Source organism: Eulemur rufifrons, chromosome 8 (genome assembly GCF_041146395.1).
Source record: "Eulemur rufifrons isolate Redbay chromosome 8, OSU_ERuf_1, whole genome shotgun sequence".
In the NCBI taxonomy this organism is placed as follows: domain Eukaryota; kingdom Metazoa; phylum Chordata; class Mammalia; order Primates; family Lemuridae; genus Eulemur; species Eulemur rufifrons.
Window position 1 is genome coordinate 30,486,717 of NC_090990.1, and position 26,058 is coordinate 30,512,774.

At 39.0% G+C, this 26,058-nt stretch overlaps 1 protein-coding gene and 1 non-coding gene across 2 annotated transcripts in view; both read left to right on the forward strand.

Moving 5' to 3' along the window:
- The window catches only part of CCDC30 (coiled-coil domain containing 30), a 141,542-nt gene extending 116,874 nt beyond the window's left edge, over positions 1–24,668 (forward strand). Inside the window, exons 13-17 of the mRNA XM_069479162.1 lie at positions 8,283–8,424; positions 13,399–13,535; positions 16,185–16,299; positions 23,997–24,061; positions 24,470–24,668. Coding sequence (XP_069335263.1) covers positions 8,283–8,424; positions 13,399–13,535; positions 16,185–16,299; positions 23,997–24,061; positions 24,470–24,668 — 658 coding nt within the window. The remainder of the gene's footprint in view (positions 1–8,282; positions 8,425–13,398; positions 13,536–16,184; positions 16,300–23,996; positions 24,062–24,469) is intronic.
- Positions 19,837–19,943, forward strand: LOC138391075 (U6 spliceosomal RNA). The gene has a single exon (XR_011234714.1). It is a non-coding gene; the product is annotated as a U6 spliceosomal RNA (small nuclear RNA).
- Positions 24,669–26,058: the final 1,390 nt, after the last annotated feature.

Here is a 26,058-nt window from a genome sequence, read left to right on the forward strand (position 1 = left end):
GATTCACTACCTGTCTTCTGCACCAGGTTGCTGGCCTTCAAGGGCACAGGCCATGGTTGTTTTTTTTTGTTTGTTTGTTTTGAGTCAGAGTCTGGCTCTGTTGCCCGAGCTAGAGTGCTGCGGCATCAGCCTAGTTCACAGCAACCTCAAACTCCTGGGCTCAAGTGACCCTCCTGCCTCAGCCTCCCCAGTAGCTGGGAGTACAGGCGCATACCACGCTGCCTGGCTAAATTTTCTATGTTTAGCAGAGATGAGGTCTCGCTCTTGCTCTGGCTGGTCTTGAACTTCTGAGCTCAAGCAATCCTCCTTCCTCGGCCTCCCAGAGTGCTAGGATTACAGGCGTGAGCCACCATGCTTGGCCGGAGCCGTGGTCTTACTCATTTTCTATCCACAGTCCCTGGTATATCGTAGGTCCTCAGTAAGAAGAAGTTATATAACCTCTCTGTGCCTAAGATCCCTCATCTTTAAAACGGGCAAAATAACAGTACTTAACTCATAAAGTTGTGAGAATTAAATGAGTGAATGTATGTAAAACACTGACTTAGGACAGTGTCTGGCACATAGTAAGTACGATTATTGCATTTTATTTATTGATTGTTCTTTCTCCATGGCCCACCTCTCTGCTCCTAGCTCTGTAATCTTCTGCACTATTCCTGAAGTTTCTTATTCTCTTCTGTTCTTACTCACCTACTGTGTTGATGGTATTAGTGATTTAAAAACCATTTTAACTGCTTTATAGCAAAGAGTATTTTTCAGAGTCATTGGTGTTCATTATCTTGCTTTGATCATCATATCATTGAGAAATGTAGAAACCATAGTAAAGAGAGTGTGAATGGTTCAGTTCCTGCTGCTAAAAGGCTAAGACTAGAACTCAGTCCTCTGGTAACTTACACAGTGTTCTTTCCACAATATATCTTGCTATTAGAGGAAAGAGAGAGAATGAAGTGCTAGATCTATAGTATATAAAAGGGCCAGGCCAGGCATGGTGGGTTACGCCTGTAATCCCGGCACTTTGGAAGGCCGAGGCTGGTGGATTGTTTGAACCCAGGAGTTTGAGACCAGCCTGGACAACATAGTGAGACCCTGTCTCTACAAAAGATTAAAAAATTAGTCAGGAGTGGTGGCATCCACCTGTAGTCTGAGCTACTAGGGAGACTGAGGGAGACAGATCGCTTGAGCCTGGGAGTTGGAAGTTGCAGCGAGTTATGATCATGGGCCACTGTACTCCAGCCTGGGTGACAGAGCAAGATGCCATCTCTAAAAATATAAAAAATTAAAAAGTGCCACAATGCTTGCCAAATGAAATGAAAGTGAATATTACTAATATGTGTATTACATATAATATATGTTATATATTATGATTCTTATGATATATATTTATTGTATATGATATCTGTTACATGTATATTTATATTCTCTCTCTCTACACACACACACACACACGCACATATATATCTCAGGTAAACATACATTGTCCAAAGGTAAAATGAAATTTGGTCTTTAGGCAGTTAATTTTTTTTTTCATTTCACGAATAATGAAACCACATTGCAAATTTTTGAATGAAAGGAAACTTAGCCAGACTCCCTCCCATGTTCACTCCTAGTCTCTTGTCAATAAACATAATTTTATGATTTTACTATCATAGCCTAGATAAAACTTTGTATTCTCTTTCTCTTAATATCATCTCATGAGCCTTGTACTTTGTTGGTATAGTCTTCAAATTTGCTATTTTTGTAAAACATAATATTTCATAAGGTTGATATGCCTTTGCCCTAATAGCAGCACTTAAATAGGGTTCCACTGCTAAAGAAGACTAACAGGACCCAAAATTACAGTGCTTATTCATGCACAGCTTATTTCAGGACTAGGGCGTGAAACAGCAGCAGCATCAGGGGAAGGATGTGCATCCCAGTGCACAGGTGTCTCGCAGCAAGGCGTCCAGAGAAGTCAGGCAAGAGCCGCAAAGGTCGACCCTCTGTGCGAGCCATAGCAGGATGCACTTCCTCTCTGAGATCAGGAGCCACTAACGTGTACATTGAATACCTCACAACCAGGGAGCCCCAAATAGAGTCTCAGCTGAGATTTTATTTGTTATATTCTGCTGTTCATGTAAGCATATTCCTGCTACGTAACCTGCCTCAAGAGCAGAGATTCGATGGGGTTTTTCTGAGACCAGGTGCAAATCATCTTTCTCACTGTTATTAGTAAACCATGCTGACAAGCTGGTAGAAACTGCCACAAAACTCCTTAGACCCGTGATTATGAAGCTGCATTATTTTAACCAGTATATTTCATGCCTAGACCAGCAGTCAGTGCCAAGCAGGAACTTTAGCAAAACAGCTCAGGTTAATTCTAGGCCTGCTGGAATTAACCCTCACAACATAACCCTAATTACTAGTTAAGAATTCTAGTTAAGAATTACTCACACTGGTCCAATGATTGAATATTTTTATTCAAAATAACACTGTAAAAAATTCATTTTGGTACATATATTTTTCATTTTAAAATTTATTTTTGTAGAACTATGGATTTTTTTTATTTCAGAATATTATGGGGGTACAAATGCTTTGGTCACATAAATTGCCTTTGTACCACCCAAGTCAAAGCTACAAGCCCTCCCATCCCCCAGACAGCATGCACAGTACCCATTAGGTGTGAATTTACCTAACCCCTTCTCCCCGCCTCCCCTGCCCAATCCCTGATGAATGTTACTTCCATATGTGCACGTAAGTGTTGCTCGATTAGTACCAATCAGTACATGTGGTGTTTGTTTTTCCATTCTTACGATACTTCACTTAGGAGAATGGGCTCCAGCTCCATCCAGGATAATACAAGATGTATTAGTTCACCATTTTTTTTATGGTTGAGTTTATGTGGTATACGTATACCACATTTTATTAATCCACTCATGTATTGATGGGCACTTGGGTTGTTTCCACATCTTTGCAATTGTGAATTGTGCTGCTATAAATGTTCAAGTACACATGTTTTTTTTTATAGAATGTCTTTTTTTTCCTTTGGGTAAATACCCAGTAGTGAGATTGCTGGATCAAATGCTAATTCTACTTTAGTTCTTTAAGGTATCGCCATACTACTTTCTAAAGAGGTTGTACTAGTTTGCAGTCCCACCAGCAGTGTATGAGTGTTCCTATCTCCTCACATCCACACCAACATTTGTTGTTTTGGGACTTTTTGATAAAGGCTATTCTCACTGGAGTTAAGTGATGTCTCATTGTGGTTTTGATTTGCATTTCCCTGATGATTAGAGATGTTGAGCATTTTTGCATATGTTTGTTGGCCATTAGTCTATCTTCTTTTGAAAAGTTTCTGTTCATGTCCTTTACCCACTATTTAATGGGGTTGTTTGATTTTTTTTTCTTGTTGATTTGCCTGAGTTAGAACTATGGATCTTAAAATGTTTTGACAAACATTTGGAAGTATTCTACCAAATTTTTATGCCATCATTAAATAAGAGTGGCAATTTTACCACATCCTCATTAGCGCTGGATAATATTATTGATGGAGAGGGATCTCTGATGAAATTTACCCCATGCTTTGAAAAAAAGCCCAGAAAAAAAGGAAATAAAAAAAAGCAAAAATAAAGAAATTTACCCCAATATTCTGTTTTAATTGAGGTATAATTTGCATATAATAAATGCAAAGATTTTTTTAATGTACAAGTGGGTGAGTTTTGACAAATGTATGTGCCCACATCACCACCACCCCAATCAAGACACAGAACATTTCCATTATCCCTTCAAGTCCTCTCCTGCCCGTTCCACCCTCCTGCTTCCCCCACCTCCCTCCAGGCAGCCACTTTTCTGACTCCTGCCTCTCCTAGAATGTCATCTAAATGGAATCATACTGCATATAACCGTTTATGTTTAACTTCTTTTGCTCAACATATTCTATTATTTTTATGTATACTTATTGTCAGAAATTACTTAATTGTCACTTTATTTTGAATTTGTTTAATGGCCAGTGAGGCTCAATATTTTTCCATGTTATTTGTACACAGCCTCTCAGGGCAGTGGAGCCTTACTCTGGGTGCACGTGCCTGGGCTCCAGCACAGATGAATTAAATCAAAACCTCTGGGCACAGGGCCTGTGGATCAATATTTCTCTGAAAGCATCCTCATGTGATTCTAATGTGCATCCAAGGTTGAAAATGACAGATTTAGGAAAGAAAAAGGAAGGAATTGTCAAAACTCTAGGTTCAGTTTCGTATTCATTCCCCTGATCCCTGTCCTGACCTTTACAGACAATGCTTATTGTTTACATGTTTTCCCAACCACTTTTTCAGAGCAACAAATTCCTTTCCTTTTTGAAATCAAAGTAATAACAATCTGGTTTTACTTAAACACAACTAAAAATTGTCTCTAAATTTTAGAACATAAGTATTGTGCTGCCTCATAACACTAATAGTTAACAAAAGCTCTCTCAAAAGTGGAGAAATTTTTTAAATTTTTTTAAAAAAAGAAGAAAAAAGCCAAAAATAAACATAGCAAATCTACATGTTCTTCAGGGATGTTGGCCAGCAGAACGTCAGACAAAACCAACAGCTGTGCCAAATAGCCAGCCAGCAACAAGGAAAGGCTCTAAGTTCTCACCAGCTGTCCTGCATCAACATACTTTTCAACCAAGCATAACACTACAGAGAGAAACCTGAATACCAAATAATAGGAGACCAGTTAGTATAATACATTCATTTAATAGGACATAATATAGCTGTAAAGGATGATGGCTATGAATACTAGATCACATGGGAAAATGCTTATGATATAATAAATGAAAAGACTATAAGATAACATTTTTTTTTAATCTTTTTTTTTTTTTTTTTTTTTTTTGAGACAGAGTCTCACTCTGTTGCCTGGGCTAGAGTGAGTGCTGTGGCGTCAGTCTAGCTCACAGCAACCTCAAACTCCTGGGCTTAAGCGATCCTACTGCCTCAGCCTCCCGAGTAGCTGGGACTATAGGCATGCGCCACCATGCCCGGCTAATTTTTTTTTTTTTTTGTATATATATATTTTAGTTGTCCATATAATTTCTTTCTATTTTTAGTAGAGACGGGGGTCTCACTCTTGCTCAGGCTGGTCTTGAACTCCTGACCTCGAGCGATCCACCCGCCTCGGCCTCCCAGAGTGCTGGGATTACAGGCGTGAGCCACCGCGCCCGGCCAAGATAACATTTTTAACGTAGACAATGTTTAAACAAAAGATGCTTATAAAAAGGAATAGAAGGAAATACAACAATATCATAGTACTAATCATATTGGGAGTTAGAGATTTTCCCAAATTTTCTATAACTTATCCTTTTTTTTTTTTTTTTGAGACAGAGTCTCACTCTGTTGCCCAGGCTACAGTGCCATGGCGTTAGCCTAGCTCACAGCAACCTCAAACTCCTGGGCTCAAGCGATCCTCCTGCCTCAGCCTCCCGAGTAGCTGGGACTACAGGCATGCGCCACCATGCCCGGCTTATTTTTTTCTATATATATTTTTAGTTGTCCATATAATTTCTTTCTATTTTTAGTAGAGACGGGGGTCTTGCTCTTGCACAGGCTTGTCTCAAACTCCTGAGTTCAAACAATCCACCCGCCTCGGCCTCCCAGAGTGCCAGGATTACAGGTGTGAGTCACCGCGCCCGGCCTATAACTTATCCTCTTAAAGAACAAATTTGTTTTTTAATAATCCAAATGGTAGAATAAGATAGCAGCTGTCTGGCATGGGAAGCTAGAGACTTGGGTTTTAATATTCCAATACAGGATAAGTAAAAGAAATTTCAGAAGTACATTTTGTGTTTTAACATATTGACTGCCATGAGAGTTGTATTTAATTCTAGTTTTGCCCCCAGGGCCACGTGAAGCATATATAAAATCTTGTTGATATTCTTATTGTTACAATTAATATTGACAATTCTAAAAACGTGGATTAAATTAATAAAAGTCAACAAATTTTGTTTTTCTAATTTGTTTACCTTTAAATTACACTCAAAGTGTTTACTCTATTTTTGTAACAAAACACTGTGGCCCCAAGGAAAAGTTTCTGGGTTTTTTTGTGTGGAAGTCAATGTGTTAAATGATGCCAAAACATCAAAGCAACTGTGAACAGCTGGGAAACCCAGAGGACAACAGGTATGTTGTTTGTACGCTGCTGGATCTTACATCTCTGAAGCTATGGACTGGAGGATGCTGAAACCCAGTGATATCTTTTACCAACCATTCCTAGTTAAAGGAAAATTAGTACATTTGTGAGATGGAAATATCTCCTTAGAATCTAAGTCACAGTGGCAGTTGAGAACACAATCTGCAAAAGGATGTGCCTCATGTTACGTAGTGGTTGCTGGTGGTACCTCCATGTGTCAAAAGCTTAGGCTCCTTCTATCTTGTTGTTGCTCCAGCATGTTTAACATGTTACCCTTAGCCAAATATTAATTCAAGATACTTCTCTACCATAGCCACATTCTAGCCAGCAAGAAGAAGAAAGAGGGGAAGGCAAGGGATTCCACTTTCCTTTAAGGCACACTAACTTCCACTCACATTCTGTTGGCCAGAATGTACATGGCCTCATCTAGCTGCAAGGAAAGCCAGAAAATGTAGTTCTTAAACTGGGCAAACCAGTGCCCCATGTTACCAAACCGAACTGAGGTCTGCTTACCTGGTACAGTAAAGCCAAACACTGACACTGAGATTTGCGGCAGGAGAAAAGGGACATTTATTACACGGTGCCAAGCAAGGAGCGCAGGCAGCTAACACTTAAGACTCCTCAATGGCTTACAAGCAAGGATTTTTAAAAGAAGGGGTACATTTCAGGAAAGCAGAAATTTCAGGTAAAATCATAAATCAATACATGGAGGTTATACATTGGTTTGGCCCCCAAAAGTGGGATATCTTGAAGTGGGTGCTTACGGGTCATAGGTGGATTCAGGGATTCTTTGATTCCTGTGGGCGTGACTTCCAGGCCCCTCAGGAAGAAATTTAGAACAAAGAATGTGACCAGAATGTGTCCTCAGCTCCCCCCTATCAGAGGTCAACCTGATAAGATTTTCCATTTGGTGGGGGTTTCTGAAGAACAACTCAGGAATATATGTTAAGATGTTATCTTTTAGTTTCTACAGGGAACCAAAACACCTTGTGACTCGGCTCAGCCTGGGAGACTGTTGTTACTATAGTCTTGCTTATCAGGTTTTGCTCATTTACTTTTCAAAGCTAGCAGGTACCTGGAATTTCCCTTAAAGGAACTCAAGATTTTTCCTTTATTTCCATGCTTGGGGGCCCAGCAGACCCCTAAGAGGGATTTCTGCTCTGCCTCACTAGTGGGTGTGAAATGGTTTCTCATTATGTTGTGGTGTTTTTTTTTTTGTTTGTTTGTTTGTTTTGAGACTGAGTCTCACTCTGTTGCCCAGGCTAGAGTGCTGTGGTGTCAGCCTAGCTCACAGCAACCTCAGACTCCTGAGCTCAAGCAATCTCCTGCCTCAGCCTCCCAAGTAGCTGGGACTACAGGCATGCACCACCATGCCTGGCTAGTTTTTTCTATATATATTTTTAGTTGTACGTATAATTTCTTTCTATTTTTTTTTGTAGAGACAGGGTCTTGTTCTTGCTCAGGCTGGTCTCGAACTCCTGAGCTCAAACAATCCACCCGCCTCGGCCTCCCAGAGTGCTAGGATTACAGGCGTGAGCCACCGGGCCGGCCTGTCATTGTGTTTTTGATTTGCATTTTTTTTTAATGGCTGATATATTAAGTATCTTTTTATGTGCTTATTGGTAATAACTTAGATTTATGTCAGAATGAGATTCTTGAGCAGGGACCTATATGGAATTGGCATTTAGAAGTCCGGACTCAATGCAAGGACTGAGAGCAGGCCTAGTCATTTGGAAATTAGATAAGATTGAAGTGGGTTTATCACTATCCAAGGGTATAACCAAGAACTAGGGAATTTTAAATTAATGACTGAATCAGTGGGGCAGGATTAAGAATTTAAATGTCAGGGGTCAGAAGTCAAGGAATTTCCTAAATTAAATTCAGATGCTAAACCTGTATCACAACCATCAGTTCAAGACCAAGGTAAGCCAAAGACTTGAGTCCTTAGGAGTGATTAAAGCTAGTGTTATGTAGGGGATTATCCTTGGTCCATTCCTCAACGTGGGGACAAGAAGATGCAAGGCAAGACAAGTATCCACTGAGTTAAATAAGAAAAGGAAACCCAAGAAAGATGCATACTGAGGAGGCAAAAAAATTTTAACTGTGTTCAGGTGTGCCTATACTCAAATTTACTTTTATAGAAACTACAATGAGAGACATCACCAGCACAAGGCCAAGCTTCGAAAAGTCAAGGATCATTTAACTCATGAAGTGGAACTACGAGATGAGAGAATTGAACAACTTGAAAGAGAAATTGGAACCCTGCAACAACAAGTGGAAAAGGTGAGAACAAAAATAAAGGTGAAGAGTTCACCAATGATGCTGGTGGTTGGCCATTTAGAGAAAGCCCACTCATTTTTAAAATTATCTGTGGCCCCTTCATAGACCTTGTTTTCACTTCTTTGTACCATCTTTCAATGTGTGTAATTCTTTACGCCCTGCCAAAAAGTATGTATGTAAGACCCATAGTGTTGTTAAACCCAACTGGACACTGCAAATATTCTGTACTGCCAATTTATGATCAATGTCTTACCTTCCATCTTTTTTTTTTTTTTTAAGAGTCTGGGTCTTGCTCTGTTGCCAGGCTGGAGTGCCGTGGCACCATCATAGCTCACTGAAGCCTTGAACTCCTGAACTCAAGCAGTCCTCTGGCCTCAGCCTCCCAGGTAGCTAGGACTACAGGTGTGCACCACCACGCCTGGCTAATTTTATAAATTGTTTGTAGAGACGGAGTCTCACTATGTTGCCCAGGCTGGTCACCAACTCCTGGCCTCAAAGGATCCTTCCACCTCAGCTTCCCAAAGTGCTGGGATTACAGGCGTGAGCCATTGCACCTGGTCAAAAATGCCTTTTCTTTTTTTTTTTTTTTTGAGACAGAGTGTCGCTTTGTTGCCCTGGCTAGATTGAGTGCCGTGGTGTCAACCTAGCTCACAGCAACCTCAACCTCCTGGGCTTAAGCAATCCTACTGCCTCAGCCTCCCGAGTAGCTGGGACTACAGGCCTGTGCCACCATGCCCGGCTAATTTTTTCTTATATATATTTTAGTTGGCCAGATAATTTCTTTCTATTTTTTTTAGTAGAGACGGGGGTCTTGCTCTTGCTCAGGCTTGTCTCGAACTGCTGACCTCGAGCGATCCACCCGCCTCGGCCTCCCAGAGTGCTAGGATTTACAGGTGTGAGCCACCACGCCCGGCCTTAAATGCCTTTTCTTAAATACCCTTCAGCAGAGACTTCCAAACCACCCCCAGGAACTCCTTTCTGCTTTTTGTAGCCCTCATTTTGCCTCAAACTTCAGGGTGACTTAGAAATGCCAGTGAAAAACAGGTGATCCCTATTCCTTTATGAATCCTTGACTAGTGCCTTCAAGCTTTTTTCTAAATATCCATAGTTTCTTTAGTCTTGTCTTATTGCCCTTGTGACTTATCAGTGCATGGGTAAGAAGGAAATGAGACAGATGAATGGAATCAGATGAAGAATGGTCTTGGGATTATTAAACTACTTAAATTCAAGGTGGAGAGCAACTGACTAGGCCAGTAAGGTTTTTCCTTCTTTCTTAAGATCCCCAGCCCATTTCAGAATTTTGAAAACTCTGTCCTGATTCCTAAAATACTCAATTCTACATCCAACAAATTTTTATTGTACCACCACTATGTGTCAAGGATACTAAAACCATTTATGTAATTTCATTCATTCCCTTGAATATCCTAGAACTTCAGGTCAATAATTCCTAGACTATACACAATGAAACATTTGATAATTATAACAGATGGGTCACCAATAGTGTATTCTTAGTTTTAAAAAATACTTTTGAGCCAAGTACAATGGCATGTGCCTGTGATCCCAGCTACTCAGGAGGCTGAGGCAGGAGGATCGCTTGAGGCCAGGAGTTCAAGACTATAGGGTGGGATGATCGTACTTGTAAATAGCCACTGCATTCCAGCCTGGGCAACATAGTGAGACTCTGCCTCTAAAAAAAAAAAGTAAATCTAAAAAATCATCTTGATATTCTAAAATGGAGTGAGAAAGGAAAAATAAATTGTATTTTTGCAGTATCCTCCTATTTTGTCATTAATCTGTCAAACTTTCAGAGATTCAGATCCAGCTTAGACTTGTAACTAGGAAAAGACTATGGAAAGTATACAGAAGAAAGTAGCAATCCTGGTTCATGGGCCCACAAGATATATCATCAACCTAATTCTACATTGCAAGTTCGAGAACTTTCATGTACTGCCTGACTTCCAGTCTTCAAAAACAGCCTCCTACTTTCAGCAAGCATGCTTTCTTTCTTCCTGAATGTCCTGGGTTGAATAGTGTCCCCCCAAATTCACGTCCACCTGGAACCTCAGAATGTGGCCTTATATGGAAATAGGGACTTCGCAGATGGAATTGGTTAAGATGAGGTCATCCTGGATTAGGGTGAACCCTAAATTCAGTATGACTAGTGTCCTTGTAGGACTAGGGGAAGACATACAAACAAAGACAGGGAAAGAATGCCCTGTGATGATAAAGGGAGAGATTGAAATGATGCAGCTACAAGCCAAAGAACACCAAGGATTACTGGCAACCACTAGAAGCTAGGAGAAAGGCATGGAACAGAAATTCACTCTGAGACAGGGAAGAAGTAAATTACCCTGACAAGATCTTGATTTCAGACTTCTGGCCCTGAGAACTGTGAGAAAATACATTTCTGTGTATTAAGCCACTCAGTTTGTGGTGCTTTGTTACAGCAGCTGTAGGAAACTAATGCACCTATCCAAAGAACCACAGGTCTCCAAGAAATATGTGGCAATCCCAAATAAGATCTTGCTCACTGCCATTGAAGAGCACTATGAGCTTTGGCCTTAGACAGACTCAGATTCAGTTTCTAGCTCTGCCACTTAATAGTTCTGTGACCTTGGACAAGGCTCTGTGTATCATTTTCCTCATCTGTAAAATCAGGAAAATAATCCCTACCTTACACACACAAGGCTTTTGTAAAGATTAAAACATGAAATTCCTAAAGTGGTACCTGGAACATAATAAATTTTTTGTAGATGTTATTTATTTATTTTTTTTTTTGGAGACAGAGTCTGTTGCCCGGGCTACAGTGCTGTGGTGTCAGCCTAGCTCACAGCAACCTCACACTCCTGGGCTCAAGCAACCCTCCTGCCTCAGCCTCCCAAGTAGCTGGGACTACAGGTGTGTGCCACCATGCCTGGCTGCTCTTGCTCAGACTGGTCTTGAACTGACGAGCTCAAGGGATCCTCCTGCTTCGGCCTCCTAGAGTGTGAGGATTACAGGAGTGAGCCACCACCCCCAGGCTCTGCATGTGGCTTTAATGTGAGATCTTTTAATGCCACAGAGGTATAAATCTGGGAGTTCTTTTTTAGGACCCATGGACCAGATCCCTGAGCATTAAAGAGCTGGGCTTGCTTCCTAAATCTCAAAAAAATAATGCCACTTCTTTGGCTTCATTCCTTCAGCTTTCTCTTTATATGATGAGCCAGTTGAGTCTTCCAACTGTTGTGACCATCCAAACTAGGTTTTCCCAAATATTTTATCCTATTATCACAGCAGGTGTCCTGATTTTCTTTTTCTTTTCTTTTTTCTTTTTTTGGTTCAAGAAAATATGGTATTTCCAAAGGACAGGGTATCAGTAGCCTTCCCCATTTACTATCCTTTCTAATCCAGTTATAACTGCATAGAATATTATCTGTGTGATGGCTGCTTCTATTCTCAATCCTTACCAACACATTATTGATTAAATGTCTTTAAATAATAGCAGGTGAGGCTATTTTAAACATTTCAGGGTCCTGGACAATGACTTTAAAATCTGGAGTGGTTTGTTTCAGAACATAATCTAATCTCTATCCTTATACCTCTTTTTTTTTTTTTTTTTAATTTTTTTTTTTTTTGAGACAGAGTCTCACTTTGTTGCCCAGGCTAGAGTGAGTGCCGTGGCGTCAGCCTAGCTCACAGCAACCTCAAACTCCTGGGCTCAAGCGATCCTCCTGCCTCAGCCTCCCGAGTAGCTGGGACTACAGGCATGCACCACTATGCCCGGCTAATTTTTTCTATATATATATTTTTTAGTTGTCCATATAATTTCTTTCTATTTTTTAGTAGAGACGGGGTCTCGCTCTTGCTCAGGCTGGTCTCGAACTCCTGACCTTGAGCGATCCACCCGCCTCAGCCTCCCAGAGTGCTAGGATTACAGGCGTGAGCCACCGCGCCCGGCTCCTTATACCTCTTTAATAATAGATGGAATCATCTTTTCTGAGTGATCTACATTAATGTCGTATGTAAAAGAAACATGTGAAGTTTCCTCTCTTAACCCTGTGATCCACCCATCTGCCCCAGGTGGTTATTCTCCCACACCCACCCACTCTCCCCACTGGCAGCTGAGGAACAAACACAAAAAGGTGAAGGCACTTGCCTGTTATTATTGACCAGGCATTAGTGAAGTGAGGCTGGCAATTCTACACCTTTGAGCTCTAAACCCCTCACCAAGAGTGATATCTACTAGTATCTACTGATTCTTTCAATACAAGGATGTTGGTGCTTTTTCACAAAATGCACCCCTTTATCATTTTAGCTGTAACTTCAGTGGCTACTGCTTTTGGGGAAAATTATTGGTAGAAAGTAAAACATGGTGTCAGGCTAGAAATCATCTAGCATCATCACTGCAAGAATAGTCTCAGCACCTGGCTTACAAGTTTGACTCGCCATGCCGACTGAGATCCTGACACTGATTGCCAAATGAGGTGGCTGTGTTCTCATCTTCCTCCCTTTGCCTCAAAGAGAATATAGTTACAAAGAAAATGGAAATGTATTAAATGGGAAAAAGTTCAAGATGGGGTTTCAGAGAATTTAGTTGTATTTGTTGGTGCTTTGATACCTATAGAATTAGAATATAGATAAGAGCATTGGTTCCACAGACCCACTCAGTCCTGTGGAGAAAGAAAAAAAAAAAGAAAGAAAAAGAGCAATTAGGACCTTATTGGAAGTTGTGTGCTCAGATATTTTTAAATGTTAATGCAAAGGAATAATGAAATGTCCAAACAAAATACATGATATAAAATAACCAAAATAAACAGACGAACTATCTAGGTATTATATAATGAAATGACAGTGTTAGCAAACAAGTGTAAACAGACTAGAGGACAGGAGAGAAAAAGGAAATAAGGGAAATTTGCTGTTAAGAGCTTAGAAACAGGCTGATGCTCTTAAATTTATAATTCTCCTGTTGTGGTAATTAGGGGACTTTCTAATCCCTAGGAGAAGGCATTCCAGGACCAGATCACTACCCAAAATGATATCCTGCTTCTAGAGAAAAGGAGACTTCTGGAGCAACTCACAGAGCAAGAAGAATTGATCCACAGCAAAAAATGGATGCTATCTTCAATCCAGAGCAGGTAGGTGCAGTCTTGTCTGGGGTCCAATGAACTCCATGAAGAGGATGTTTCTCCCTCAAGAAAGAAATGGTTCCAGAGATTGTCCTTTGAGTTTGTGGCCTATCCTATAACTCTTGCTCTGCTGTCTGCTATTTTCAGCAGATCATGCAAGTGGCAGAAATTGTGAAATTAAAGAGAAAAATATGGAGGAGGCTGGTTGGATATTTATACAGGCTCTTTCATAGTGGCACTGCCTCACTGAGGACCTGGCCTGTCACAAAAATGAGTGGACACTCATTTTTATCATTTGATACCTACGAAATCAAGGCAGACCAAGAGAGAATCAAGCTCATGGAAATGGCTTAAATTCATGAAACTCACAGGATACCAATGTATTCATTTTTAATGAGAAGTATTAATATTACACACAGAAAAGAATTCAGATATCAGCAGGCCTGAGCATTCTCTTCTTTATAAGATTACAATAAAAGTTTTCTTAATTACAATCAAAGTTTTCTTAGGGCAAGAATCAGAGCAAAGACAGTGGGTTGATCTTAACAGATAATGTCACCAATAATAACTATAATGATTAGCATTTGTTTGAGCACTTACTATATGCAAAGCACTGTTCTAAGCTCGCGCACTCTCTCTCTCTCTCTCTATTCATTTAATCCTGACACCAATCCCAGGAGAGAGTCATTATTACTAGCCTTATTTTATGGATAGGAAGCAAAGGTCTAGAAAGGTTAGGGAACTCACCCAGTCTGGTCAGTGGCAGAGCAGCATGTAGACCTCAGCAGCCTGGCCCTAGACCACAGCACCATAGTCTAGGGAGAGCTCACCAAGCTGACTGAAACTCTCCTGTCCACTGCTTTGGGCACTTTGTCCTCTGGACAGGCTTGGAGAATCTCTGATTATCTTTTACTGTCTGTGTCTCCCCTTTCATATATATCCCATATAAATCATTGCTCATCTCGAATCATGTCATAGCTTCTGACTGTTGGTGCCCAATACAATTGACTCATTACCCTGGCCTTAACATTAATTATCTTCCTGTCTTGTCCTCCTGGTGACACAATCTGGTCACCCGGATTAGACTGAGATATTTTCCTTAGAGTAAGTTTCTTCCACAGGGTATTTCCGCATTTTACAGATAAGGCTCAGATTTATAATTTGCCATGGGCCACACAGTGGCAGAATCAAAACTGAAACAAAAATATTTGATCAAAACTATGATACTGCCATGTCTCCCAAATAAACTGTGGTCCTGGAAAGTGAGCCTATATAGTGGTTAAGAGCTAAGGCTTGAAATCTGAAAGATCTGGGTTGGCATCCCAGTTCTACGGATTTCTATTTTTGTTTTTAAACAAGTTACTTTCCCCTCTCTGAGCCTCACTTTCCTCATTTATAAAATAGGCTTCATAACAGTATATATTTCAAGAGGTTGCTGTGAGCATTAAATGAGCTACTAGGCTGGGTGTGGTGGCTCATGCTGTAACCCCAGCACTTTGGCAGGAGAAACAAGAGTGAGACCCATCTCTACAAAAAATAGAAAAATTATAAACATTCGAGTGCAGATGTCTTTTTTATAGAATGAGTCAGGCATGATGGCACATGCCTGTAGTCCTAGCTCCTGAGGCAGGAGGATTGCTTGAGCCCGGGAGTTTGAGGTTTCAGTGAGCTGATGATGCCATGGCACCCTAGCACGGGTGACAGAGTGAGACTCTGTCTGAAAATAAATAAATAGAAAGATAGATGGATAAATAAAATTAATAAAAAATACATAAAAATTAAAAAATTTTAAATAAAAATAGAAATAAAAACAATAAATAACAAATAAAAATTTAAAATAAAATAAAATTTTTTTACATTAAAAATTTCTTTTTTTTTGAGACAGAGTCTCACTCTGTTGCCCTGAGTAGACTGCCGTGGCATCAGCCTAACTCACTGCAACCTCCAACTCCTGGGCTCTAAGCAATCCTCCCTCCTCAGCCTCCCCAGCAGCTGGGACTACAGGCACACAGCACCATGCCTGGCTAATTTTTCTATGTTTAGTAGAAACAGGGTCTCGCTCTTGCTCAGGCTGGTCTTGAACTCCTGACCTCAAGCTATCCTCCCACTTCAGCCTCCCAGAGTGCTAGGATTATAGGTGTGAGCCATCGCACCTGGCCTAAAAATTTCTTAAAAAGCAAAAGAAATATAAATAAATAAATAAATAAAAATAAGCTAATACATGAAAAGTTTTAGGTGCTTACCATATGGGTAGGTTACATTGCCTAAGTACATGGTAGGTGCTTAGTAAATGGTTGCCACTGCTGCTGCTGCTACTATTTTACTTCTATGTGAGAAATCAGAAGCAGATACTAGTTGTGCAGCTACAATATTTGAAGGGATACAGAGTCTCTTGTTTCAGTCCCATCTCTAAATGGGATCATCTCCTTCCTAGAATTTTTCTCCGTGCCTCTAATACTTTTGCACATATATTTAATAATCATGTATAGCCCAGAAGCTTATTGACTTTTAGTTGTCCTTGGAATATGGTGGGAATTATTCTGCCAAATTTGCTTCTAAAATCTGGATAGTGGTCTAAGATCCAGAGCTAAGGGGAGGTGGGTTTTGAGTAACGATACAGAAATCTCTAGTCATGCCACTGATTTATGCCATTCCTAGAGTACTTTTCCTGGATAAAGAAAATAAACAATTACAGGAAAATAGTCTCCGTTTGACGCAGCACATTGGCCTGTTAGAGCGAATCATAAGGAGCATCCAGATTTGCAGAGGAGAGGTAAGATGTGTGCTTCCTATTGGGTCTTTAATCTGAAGTTTGGGTTGCTGAGGGTGCTGCACCCCCTCTTCCCTTCATCTTCATATAGCTGTGGCCCTGCTCTCAGCTGTGGCCAACAGGCTCCTTGGCCGCACACCAGGGGACCAGACCCTAAGACAGCTCTCGAGCAGCTTTGCTCCTCATTGGGTCAGCTTCTATTAAACTGTCTCCTCCTGTGTGAGCCCAGACCAATTTGTGTGAACCTCATACTTCTTCCGTAGCACACTGTATTGCAATGCCGTTTTTCTTCTCTATCTCATTAGCTCAACAGTGAGATCCTGAAGGTCAAAGATTGTATCATGTATCACTATATGAGTGATATCTCAAATATTTATGGACAGGTTCTCTGTTCTCAACAAATATTTGAAAATGAATAAATGTTAAATGTTTTCACATATATGCTCCATTCTCAACAGCCCTGTCGGCCATGTATTATTCTACTCCATCTGAAAGATGGGCAGATCTGGGACTCAGAGAAGTAGAGTAAAGCTAGTCTGGTCTGGCAAGGAGTCAAGCCTAAGGGGAGCATCTGAGACAGAGAAAAGCAATTATGTTCCCCCAATCCAAGCAGGCAAGTAGCCAAATACAGAGAGATGCAGACAGTAGTATAGGTCTAGACAAGGTCCAGAGTCTGGCTGGTGAGCACGTCAGCATGAGGGACTTAAGGGAACAGAATTGTATTCTGAATCCCAGGTAGAGGCTGCTTACTTTTTTGCCTGGTTTATATCACCTGCTAGACACGTCTTTCCCAGATACTTTACCATAGATCCTGCTTGTTGAGCACTATTGCTATGAGACCTACATCTTGTTTGCTCTCAGAAAGGGGATTATTTCCAAGCTATGTGAATTATTTTGCCAATTTTGTCAAAAGTAGAACTGCCAGAATATGTGGCCTGATTTCCAATAGTTTATGTTTTTTCTTGAGCTACAGCTATTCTCAATTGTCTAGTCATTCACTTTTACTTAACCATTCATGCAACAAACATTTATCAATTCCAGAAACTGACCTAGGTCCTAGGAATACAAAGAGAGTCCGTAGGCCTACAGAGGCCTAGTAGAAAAGAACAGACACATATGTAAATAAGTACAATAGTATTACAAGTGCTGAGTTAGAACACTTAATTGAGTATATGCTAGGACCAAGAGCTTTGAGATCCACAACATTACCCTCAAATATTTATTGAGCACATACAGTGTGCTAGGCCCCAAACTGTTTGCCATACAGTTTGGATGTGACGAATAAGAAACAGAATCGGCCCTCACAGAATTCAGCTGAGTGAGAGTGACAGTCACATAACTGGCCACTACCATACCTTTCGATAAATTCTACAACAGCATTAGGCCCAGAGTGCTGTGGAAGCAAGAGGAGTGATATCTAAACCTGCCTGAGGTGGTTAAGGAAGGTTCCCAGAGTTGTTGGTGTCTAAGCCAGAAGAAACTGAAGCCGCATAAGAACTCTCCATATTCCAAATACCTTTCTGACATCAAGCAAGCCTGATTAAATGAAGGCAGTCTACTCACTGTTTCCCTAAATGCTCTAAAATTTTCTCCCTCTGTATCATGCATTTCCCTTACTTGGAACAACACATGCTATCTCCCCTATTCCATCTTCCCAGCTTTTCCCTTTCAAAGTCCTTTAGTTCTTAGAGTCTGTAGCCAGTAGGGAATTTAAAAAATACAACTTGAGAATATGACTCAAAACTGTATTATGGCTTCCTGTAGTCTTCAGGATAGAACCCAAATTTTTAGACAGTCTTCATATTCTCCATGACCTGGCCCCTGCCAGTCCTACCCATCTCATCCCTCACTGACTCCTCTTTCCACTTTATGTCCCACACTGTCCAGGTCCCTGGATCCTACATGTCATCAGGTCCAGGCTCTTCTAGGAAAGCCCTCTCCCTCCATTGCTTTCTCCTATGACTACTTTTCCCCAGAGTTTTCCTTGGCTGGTTCCTACTGTCCCTTAAACTCAATCTAAATATCTCCTTTTCCATGAAGCTGTTTTAAAACCTGGCTTTCTGTCATTGGTAAGTTTTCTAATTGCACCCTATATGTTAAATCCTAGCTTAGCATTTTACTAGTTATATGAATAAGGGCAAGTTGATTCATCTTCCAGTTCCCTCATCTAGGAAAATGAAATAATGACATTCAAAAGATGGTTGTTCCACTCAAAAACGTATACACAAATGTTCATAGCATTATTCATAATAGCCAAGAGGTACAAATAACCCAAATGCTTATCAACTAATGAATGGATAAATAAAATGTGATCTATCTATACAATGAAATATGATTTCATCATAAAAAGGAATGAAGTATTGACCTATGCTATAACATAGATGAGCCCTAAAAATATTGTGCAAAGTGAAAGAAGCCAGTCACAAAAGACCATACAAATGGAAACCAAAGGGCCAGGTGTGGTGGCTCATGCCTGTAATCCTAGCACTCTGGGAGGCCGAGGTGGGAGGATTGCTTAAGCTCAGGAGTTGGAGACAAGCCAGAGCAAGAGCAAGACCCTGTCTCTAAAAAGAAAAAAAAAAGTGGAAACCAAAAGAGAGCAGGGGTAGCTATACTTATACCAGACAAAATAGAGTTTAATTCAAAAACCATAAAAAGAGACAAAGAAGGTCATTATATAATGATAAAGGGGTCAATTCATTAAAAAGATATAACAATTATAAATATACATGTACCCAACATCAGAACAGTAATATATAAAGGAAATGTTAAAGGATCTGAACAGAGAGATGGATTGTAATACAGTCATAGTAGGGGACTTCAGTACTCCACTTTCAGTAATGATCAGATCATTAAGACAGAAAATTAATAAAGAAATATTGGACTTCAACTATACTATAGACCAAATGGACCTAACAGACAAATAGGAAAATTCCACCCCAAAGCAGCAGAATATACATTCTTCTCAAGTACACATGGAACATTCTCCAGGATAGATCATATGTTAGGCCACAAAACAAGTCTGAACAAACTTAGGAGGACTGAAATAATATCAACTATCTTTTCTGATTACAATGGTATGAAAATAGAAGTCAATGACAGGAAAATATGGCAAATCCACAAAGATGTGGAAATTAAGCAACATGCTCCTGAACAACCAATGGGTCAAAGAAGAAATCAAAAGGGAAATAAAAAAATTTTTTTGAGACAAATGAAAACGGAAACACAACATACCAAAACTTACAGGATGCAGCAAAAGCAGTTCTAAGAGGGAAATTTATAGCAACGAATGCCCATATCAGAAAAGAAGAAAGATCTCAAATAAACAACCTAATGTTATACTTCAAAGAACTAGAAAAAGAAGAAAAAACTAAACCCAAAGTTATCAGAAGGAAGGAAATAACAAAAAGTCAGCGTAGAAATAAATAAAATAGAGACTAGAAAAACAATAGAAAAAAATCAATGAAACTAAGAGTTGTTTTTTGAAAAGATAAACAAAATTGACATCCTTAGCTAGACTAAGAAAAAGAGAGGAGACTCGTGCTCGCTTCGGCAGCACATATACTAAAATTGGAATGATACACAGAAGATTAGCATGGCCCCTGCGCAAGGAAGACATATTTTAAATTTAAAAAAAAGAGAGAGAAGACTCAAATAAATAAAATCAGAAATGAAAGAGGAGAAAATTTCAGGCCAATATCCCTGATAAACATAGATGCAAAAATCCTCAACAAAATACTAGCAAACCAAATTCAATAGCACATTAAAAGGATCATCCAACATGATTAAGTTGGATTTATCCCAGGAATACAAGTATGGTTCAATACATGCAAATCTATAAATGTGATACATCACATTAACAGAATGAACAATAAAAACCATATGGTTATCTCATTAGATGCAGAAAAAGAATTTGACAAAATTCAAAATCCTTCCATGATAAAAACTTTCAACAGACTAGGTTTAGAAGGAATATGCAACACAATAAAGGCCATATATGACAAGCCTAGAGCTAACATTATATTCATTGGTGACTAATTGAAAGCTTTTCCTCTAAGATCAAGAACAAGACAAGGATGTCCACTCTTACCACTTCTATACAATATAGTACTGAAAGTCCCTGCTTGAGCAGTTAGGCAAGAGAAAGAAATAAAAGGCATCCAAACAGGAAAGGAAGAAGTGAAATTGTCTATTTGCTAATAACATGATTATATATAGAAAACCCTAAAGACTCCACCAAAAAACTGTTAGAACTAATAACCAAACACAGTAAAGGGAACATCCATTTTCTGCTGCCTTCAGAGCTTCTGGTCCTCAGGCTTTCAGATTCACACTGCAGTCTACACCGTCTTCTCTGTGGCTTTCAGGCCTTCGGTGTACACCACCAGCTTTCCCCGATCTCCAGCTTGCAGATGACAGATCATGGGACTTCTCAGCTTCTGTAATTGTGTAAGCCATGTCCTCATAATACATCTCATTTTAGATATATCTAGATGTAAATCTATATAGATATATATCTAAATATATGTATATTTCTGGAAAACCTTGACTAATACATATACAATATGCAGATACTTTTGTGTTTATTTTTTGACTATTTGCTCTTTTCTATTTATCTGACTTCTAATCCTTACTCAGTACCAGGCTATTTCATCATTATTTTGTTACCATAACAGGCTTTATATCTGGCATGGCAAATCTATCCTTGTTACAATTTTTAAAGCACCTTAATATTCTGTCTTTATTATTGTTTGTCTAGAAAATTTTGAAAATCAAGATGAAGAAGGGAGAAATATTGGCATTTCATTGGCTTTACATTAAGTCAATAAATTAATTTGGGAATTAAAAAAACACAGTAAAGTTGCAGGATACAAAATTGACACAAAATAATCAATAGTATTTCTACACACTAACAACAAACTATCCAAAAAAGAAATCAAGGAAACAATCACATTTATAATAGCTACAAAAGAAACAAAATACTTAGGAATAAATATAATCAAGGAAGTGAAAGATCTATACACTGAAAACTATAAAACATTGATGAAAGAAATTGAAGAAGACAAAAATAAATGAAAAGATATCCTATGTTCGTGGATTGGAATAATTAAATTATTAAAATATCCATACTACCCAAAGCAATCTACAAATTCAATATAGTATCTATCAAAATTCCAATGTCATTTTTCACAGAAATAGGAAAAACAATCCTAAAATTCATATGGAACCAGAGAAAACCCTGAATAGCCAAGGCAATCTTGAGCAGAAAGAACAAAGCTGGAGGTATCACACCACCTGACATCAAACTATATTACAGAGCTATAGTAATTAAAACAGCATGGTATTTGCATAAAAATGGACACAATGACCAATGGAACAGAATAAAGAGGCTCAAAATGAACCCACACATTTACAGCCAATTGATTTTTAACAAAGGTACCAAGAGTACTTCATAATGGGAAAAAAACAATCTCTTCAATAAAGGGTATTGAAAAAACTGGCACACAAAAGAATTAAATTGGAACCTTAGCTAACACCACATACAAAAATCAACTCAAAATGGATTAAAAACTTAAACATAAGACCTGAAACTGTATAACTACTACAAGAAAACATAGGGAAAAAATTATAGGTCTGGGCAATGATTTTTTTTTATTTGACCCTAAAAGCTCAGGCAACAAAGACAAAAATAGACAAATGGGAGTACATCAAACTAAAAAGCTTCAGCACAGCAAAGGAAACAATTAACAAAGTGAAAAGGCAACCTATGGATTGGGAGAAAATATTTGCAAGGTATATACCTGATAAGGGGTTAAATTCCAAAATGTATACGGAACTCAACTCAATAGCAAGAAAACAACCCAATTAAAAAATGGGCAAAGGACAAGAATAGATATTTCTCAAAAGAAGACATACAAATGGCCAACAGGTATATGAAAAAAATGCTCAACATCACTAACCATTAGGGAAATGAAAATGAAAACTACAATGAGATATCACCTCACACCTGTCAGAATGGCAATTATCAAAAAGATGATAAATTCCCATCATGTTTCATCATAGCAGTAAACAATAAGAAAAAGAAGAACAAAAGATTAAAAAAAGTTTTAAAAAATTTAAAAAAAGATGAAAGATAGTGTTGGTGAGGATGTAGAGAAAAGAGAACTCTCGTACACGGTTGGAATGTAAATTAGCATAGCCATTATGGAATACTATATGGAGGTTCTTCAAAAAGCTAAAAATAGAATTACTATATGATCCAGCAATCCCACTGCTAGATATATATGCAAAGGATTTGAAATCCATATGTTGAAGAGATATCTGCACTGCCATGTTTATTGCAGCACTATTCACAATAGCCAAGTTATGGCATCAACCTAAGTGTCTATCACTGAATGAATGGATAAAGAAAGTGTCATATATATAAACAATGGAATACTATTTATTAGCCTTTAAAAAGAAGGAACTTCTATCATTTGTGACAACATGGATGAACCTGGAGGATACTATGCTGAGTGAAATAAGCTTAGCACAGAAAGGCAAATACCACGTTCTCACTTATATGTAGACTCTAAAACAAATAGAAGCAGAGAGCAGAATGGTGATTACCAGAGGCTGGGGATGGGGAGGGAATGGATAGATGTTGGTCGAAGGGAACACTGTTTTGTTTTGTTTTGTTTTGTTTTTGTTTTTGTTTGAGACAGAGTCTCGCTTTGTTGCCCCAGCTAGAGTGCCATGGCATGAACCTAGCTTACAGCAACCTCAAACTCCTGGGCTCAAGCGATCCAACTGCCTCAGCTTCCCAAGTAGCTGGGACTACAGGCATGTGCCACCATGCCCGGCTAATTTTTCTTTTTTTTTTTTTTTTTTGAGACAGAGTCTTGCTCTTTTGCCCTGGCTAGAGTGCCGTGGCATCGGCCTAGCTCACAGCAACCTCAGACTCCTGGCCTCAGCCTCCTGAGTAGCTGGGACTACAGGCATGTGCCACCATGCCCAGCTAATTTTTTTTTTCTATATATATTTTTAGCTGTCCAAATCATTTCTTTTTATTTTTAGTAGAGATGGGGTCTCGCTCTTGCTCAGGCTGATCTTGAACTCCTGAGCTCAAACAATCCGCCCGCCTCGGCCTCCCGGAGTGCTAGGATTACAGGCGTGAGCCACCGCGCCCAGCCTGAATTGAACATGTTAAAAGGGAGAACTTTATGGTACATGAGTTACTTCTCAAGAAAGCTGCTGTTTAAAAAAAAAAAGAATACAAGATTTCTAGAGTGTATCCAAAATATATTTAACAAAGGAAAGAAGCAAGATAAAGATAAGGTGAAGATAGTATGTATAGTACCATATAGATAGATGATGTGTGTGTGTGTGTGTGTGTGTATGTATAGAGAGAGACAGACACACAGACACACTGATGGGTGGGAGGCCAACCAGCTTTTCATTCTATCCCTTTTATGCTTTTTGTTATACATACTATTAATATATGCAAGTATATCTATTTATGTATAAATGTGACATATAAAACATATTTATATATTATATAAAATATATAAATATATTTATATGTAAATATGTGTATATACTTATTTACATATTTATATATGTAAGTGTGTGTGTGTATATATATATACTATTAGTTCCAGGATCACATTGCAATGGTTTATCATTATAATTTTTAATAGTCATCTTTTCTTTCCTTTTAGGAAACAATTAGTAACATTCCTGAATTTGAAGCACTTAATAAAATACTGCTTTTACCATATTCCAGGTTAGTAAAGTCAAGACAATCATCTGTCCATTTTTGCTCTGGCAGAGAGTAAAAAAAAACAAAACCAAAAAACAATCATCTATATGCCCAAGAGTCATGGCTACCTAACTAGTCCTGAGTTGCTGGCTTGAAAAAGCATAGCATTTTGGGGTAATTTTTTCTACATTTATGCTGACTCTTCTTCGAATCCCTTCTCCCCTTGCCACTCCTTTACCCCTACACCCCACAGAATCCTGATTTAAGGTAGGAGATAGTCCATGAACATAGGCTTAAGGTAAATTTTATTTGGTTTTCTTTGTGTTTGACAGTTGCAAAAAATTGAAATTCTATTGATACCATATCCCTGTAACCCCAAATTGCTACCCAGAATGCTATTTATACGATGTCCTCACACATGGCCTTTCTTAGTTTTTCAGGAACAGATTTGGTAGAGTCAGTTGCAAGTCTTCAAGAGGTTAAAGAACCTAAGTCAGAAGAAGCAATGCCAATTCCAAAGTCCCCTGAGTCTCTTTCTCGTTCACAAAATTCCGAGGCTGGATACATAAATGTGGCTTCTCTGAAGGAGACACACAACATACAAGAACAAGACCAAAAGTCAAAACCATAAAATCACTGATGTCTAAAACTATCCTGAACAAAGCGGCTAACTTAAAGCTTGGACACAAAGGCAGACCATGATACGGAGAAGAGTTACCATAGATCCCCACTCCACATCAACCAGGAGTCTTCCAAATTGCTGATGAATTCATTAAAGTGGATTTCTCAAGTTTGTTTGGTATCCTCAAATGCCTTGTATTGATCACTATATTGACTATAGTGCCATGATTTAATTAGGTCTCTCTTCAACAGAGTACACATATTAATTCAGCATTCTTTCCATTATCATATTTTTCTTATTCAATTTTTAAAAGTAAAACCAGTACAATCACATTAAAGCAAATATTTTAAAAACAAAACAAAAAAAAACTCCTCCTGTAATCCTACAATCTTTTTTTTTTTATTTCAAAAAATTTAGGAGGTAGTAGTGTTTTTTGTTACATGGAAGAACTGTATCATGCTGAAGTCAGGGCTTTCAGTGTACTCGTCACCACAATAGTGTACGTTGTACCCGATAGGCAGATTTTTATCTCTCACCCCTATTCTGCCCTCCCCCCATTAATTTTCTTATTTTTTTTTAATTTAGATTCTGTTCTCTTCTTTATTTACCTGTCATTCAGGAGGTCCAGGTTTTCAATGTCCATTACACCACTTTGTGACTATATATATCCCTTGGTTAGCTCCCACTTATTTTTTTTTTTTTTGAGACAGGCCTTTTTTTTTTTTTTTTTTTTGAGACAGCTCTGTTGCCCGGGCTAGAGTGAGTGCCATGGCGTCAGCCTAGCTCACAGCAACCTGAAACTCCTGGGCTCAAGCGATCCTTCTGCCTCAGTCTCCCGAGTAGCTGGGACTGCAGGCATGCGCCACCATGCCCGGCTAATTTTTCCTATATATTTTTAGTTGGCTAGATAATTTCTTTCTAATTTTAATAGAGACGGGGTCTTGCTCTTGCTCAGGCTGGTCTCGAACTCCTGACCTCGAGTGATCCACCCGCCTCGGCCTCCCAGAGTGCTAGGATTACAGGCGTGAGCCACCTCACCCGGACTAGCTCCCATTTGTAAGTGAGAACATGTGGTATTTGTTTTTCCTACAATCTTAACACAACATTTTCATTTGAGAGTTATTCCCTTTTGGTCCTTATTCAAATACATACATTCTAAATGGTTATTAGCATATTATGTATTCATTTTCATGGTCTGATTTTTAATTGATTATACCATGGAAACATTTTCAGTAGCCACATGATATTATATCATGTTGATGTTCTATAAATTACTTAAACATCCTCTTGTTTGACATTTAAGTTGTTTTCACTTTTCACTATTTAAGATTATGTTGTGGTGAAGGTCTTTATGCATGTAGTTCTTCTCTTGAATTACTCCAGAAAACAAATTTGCAAG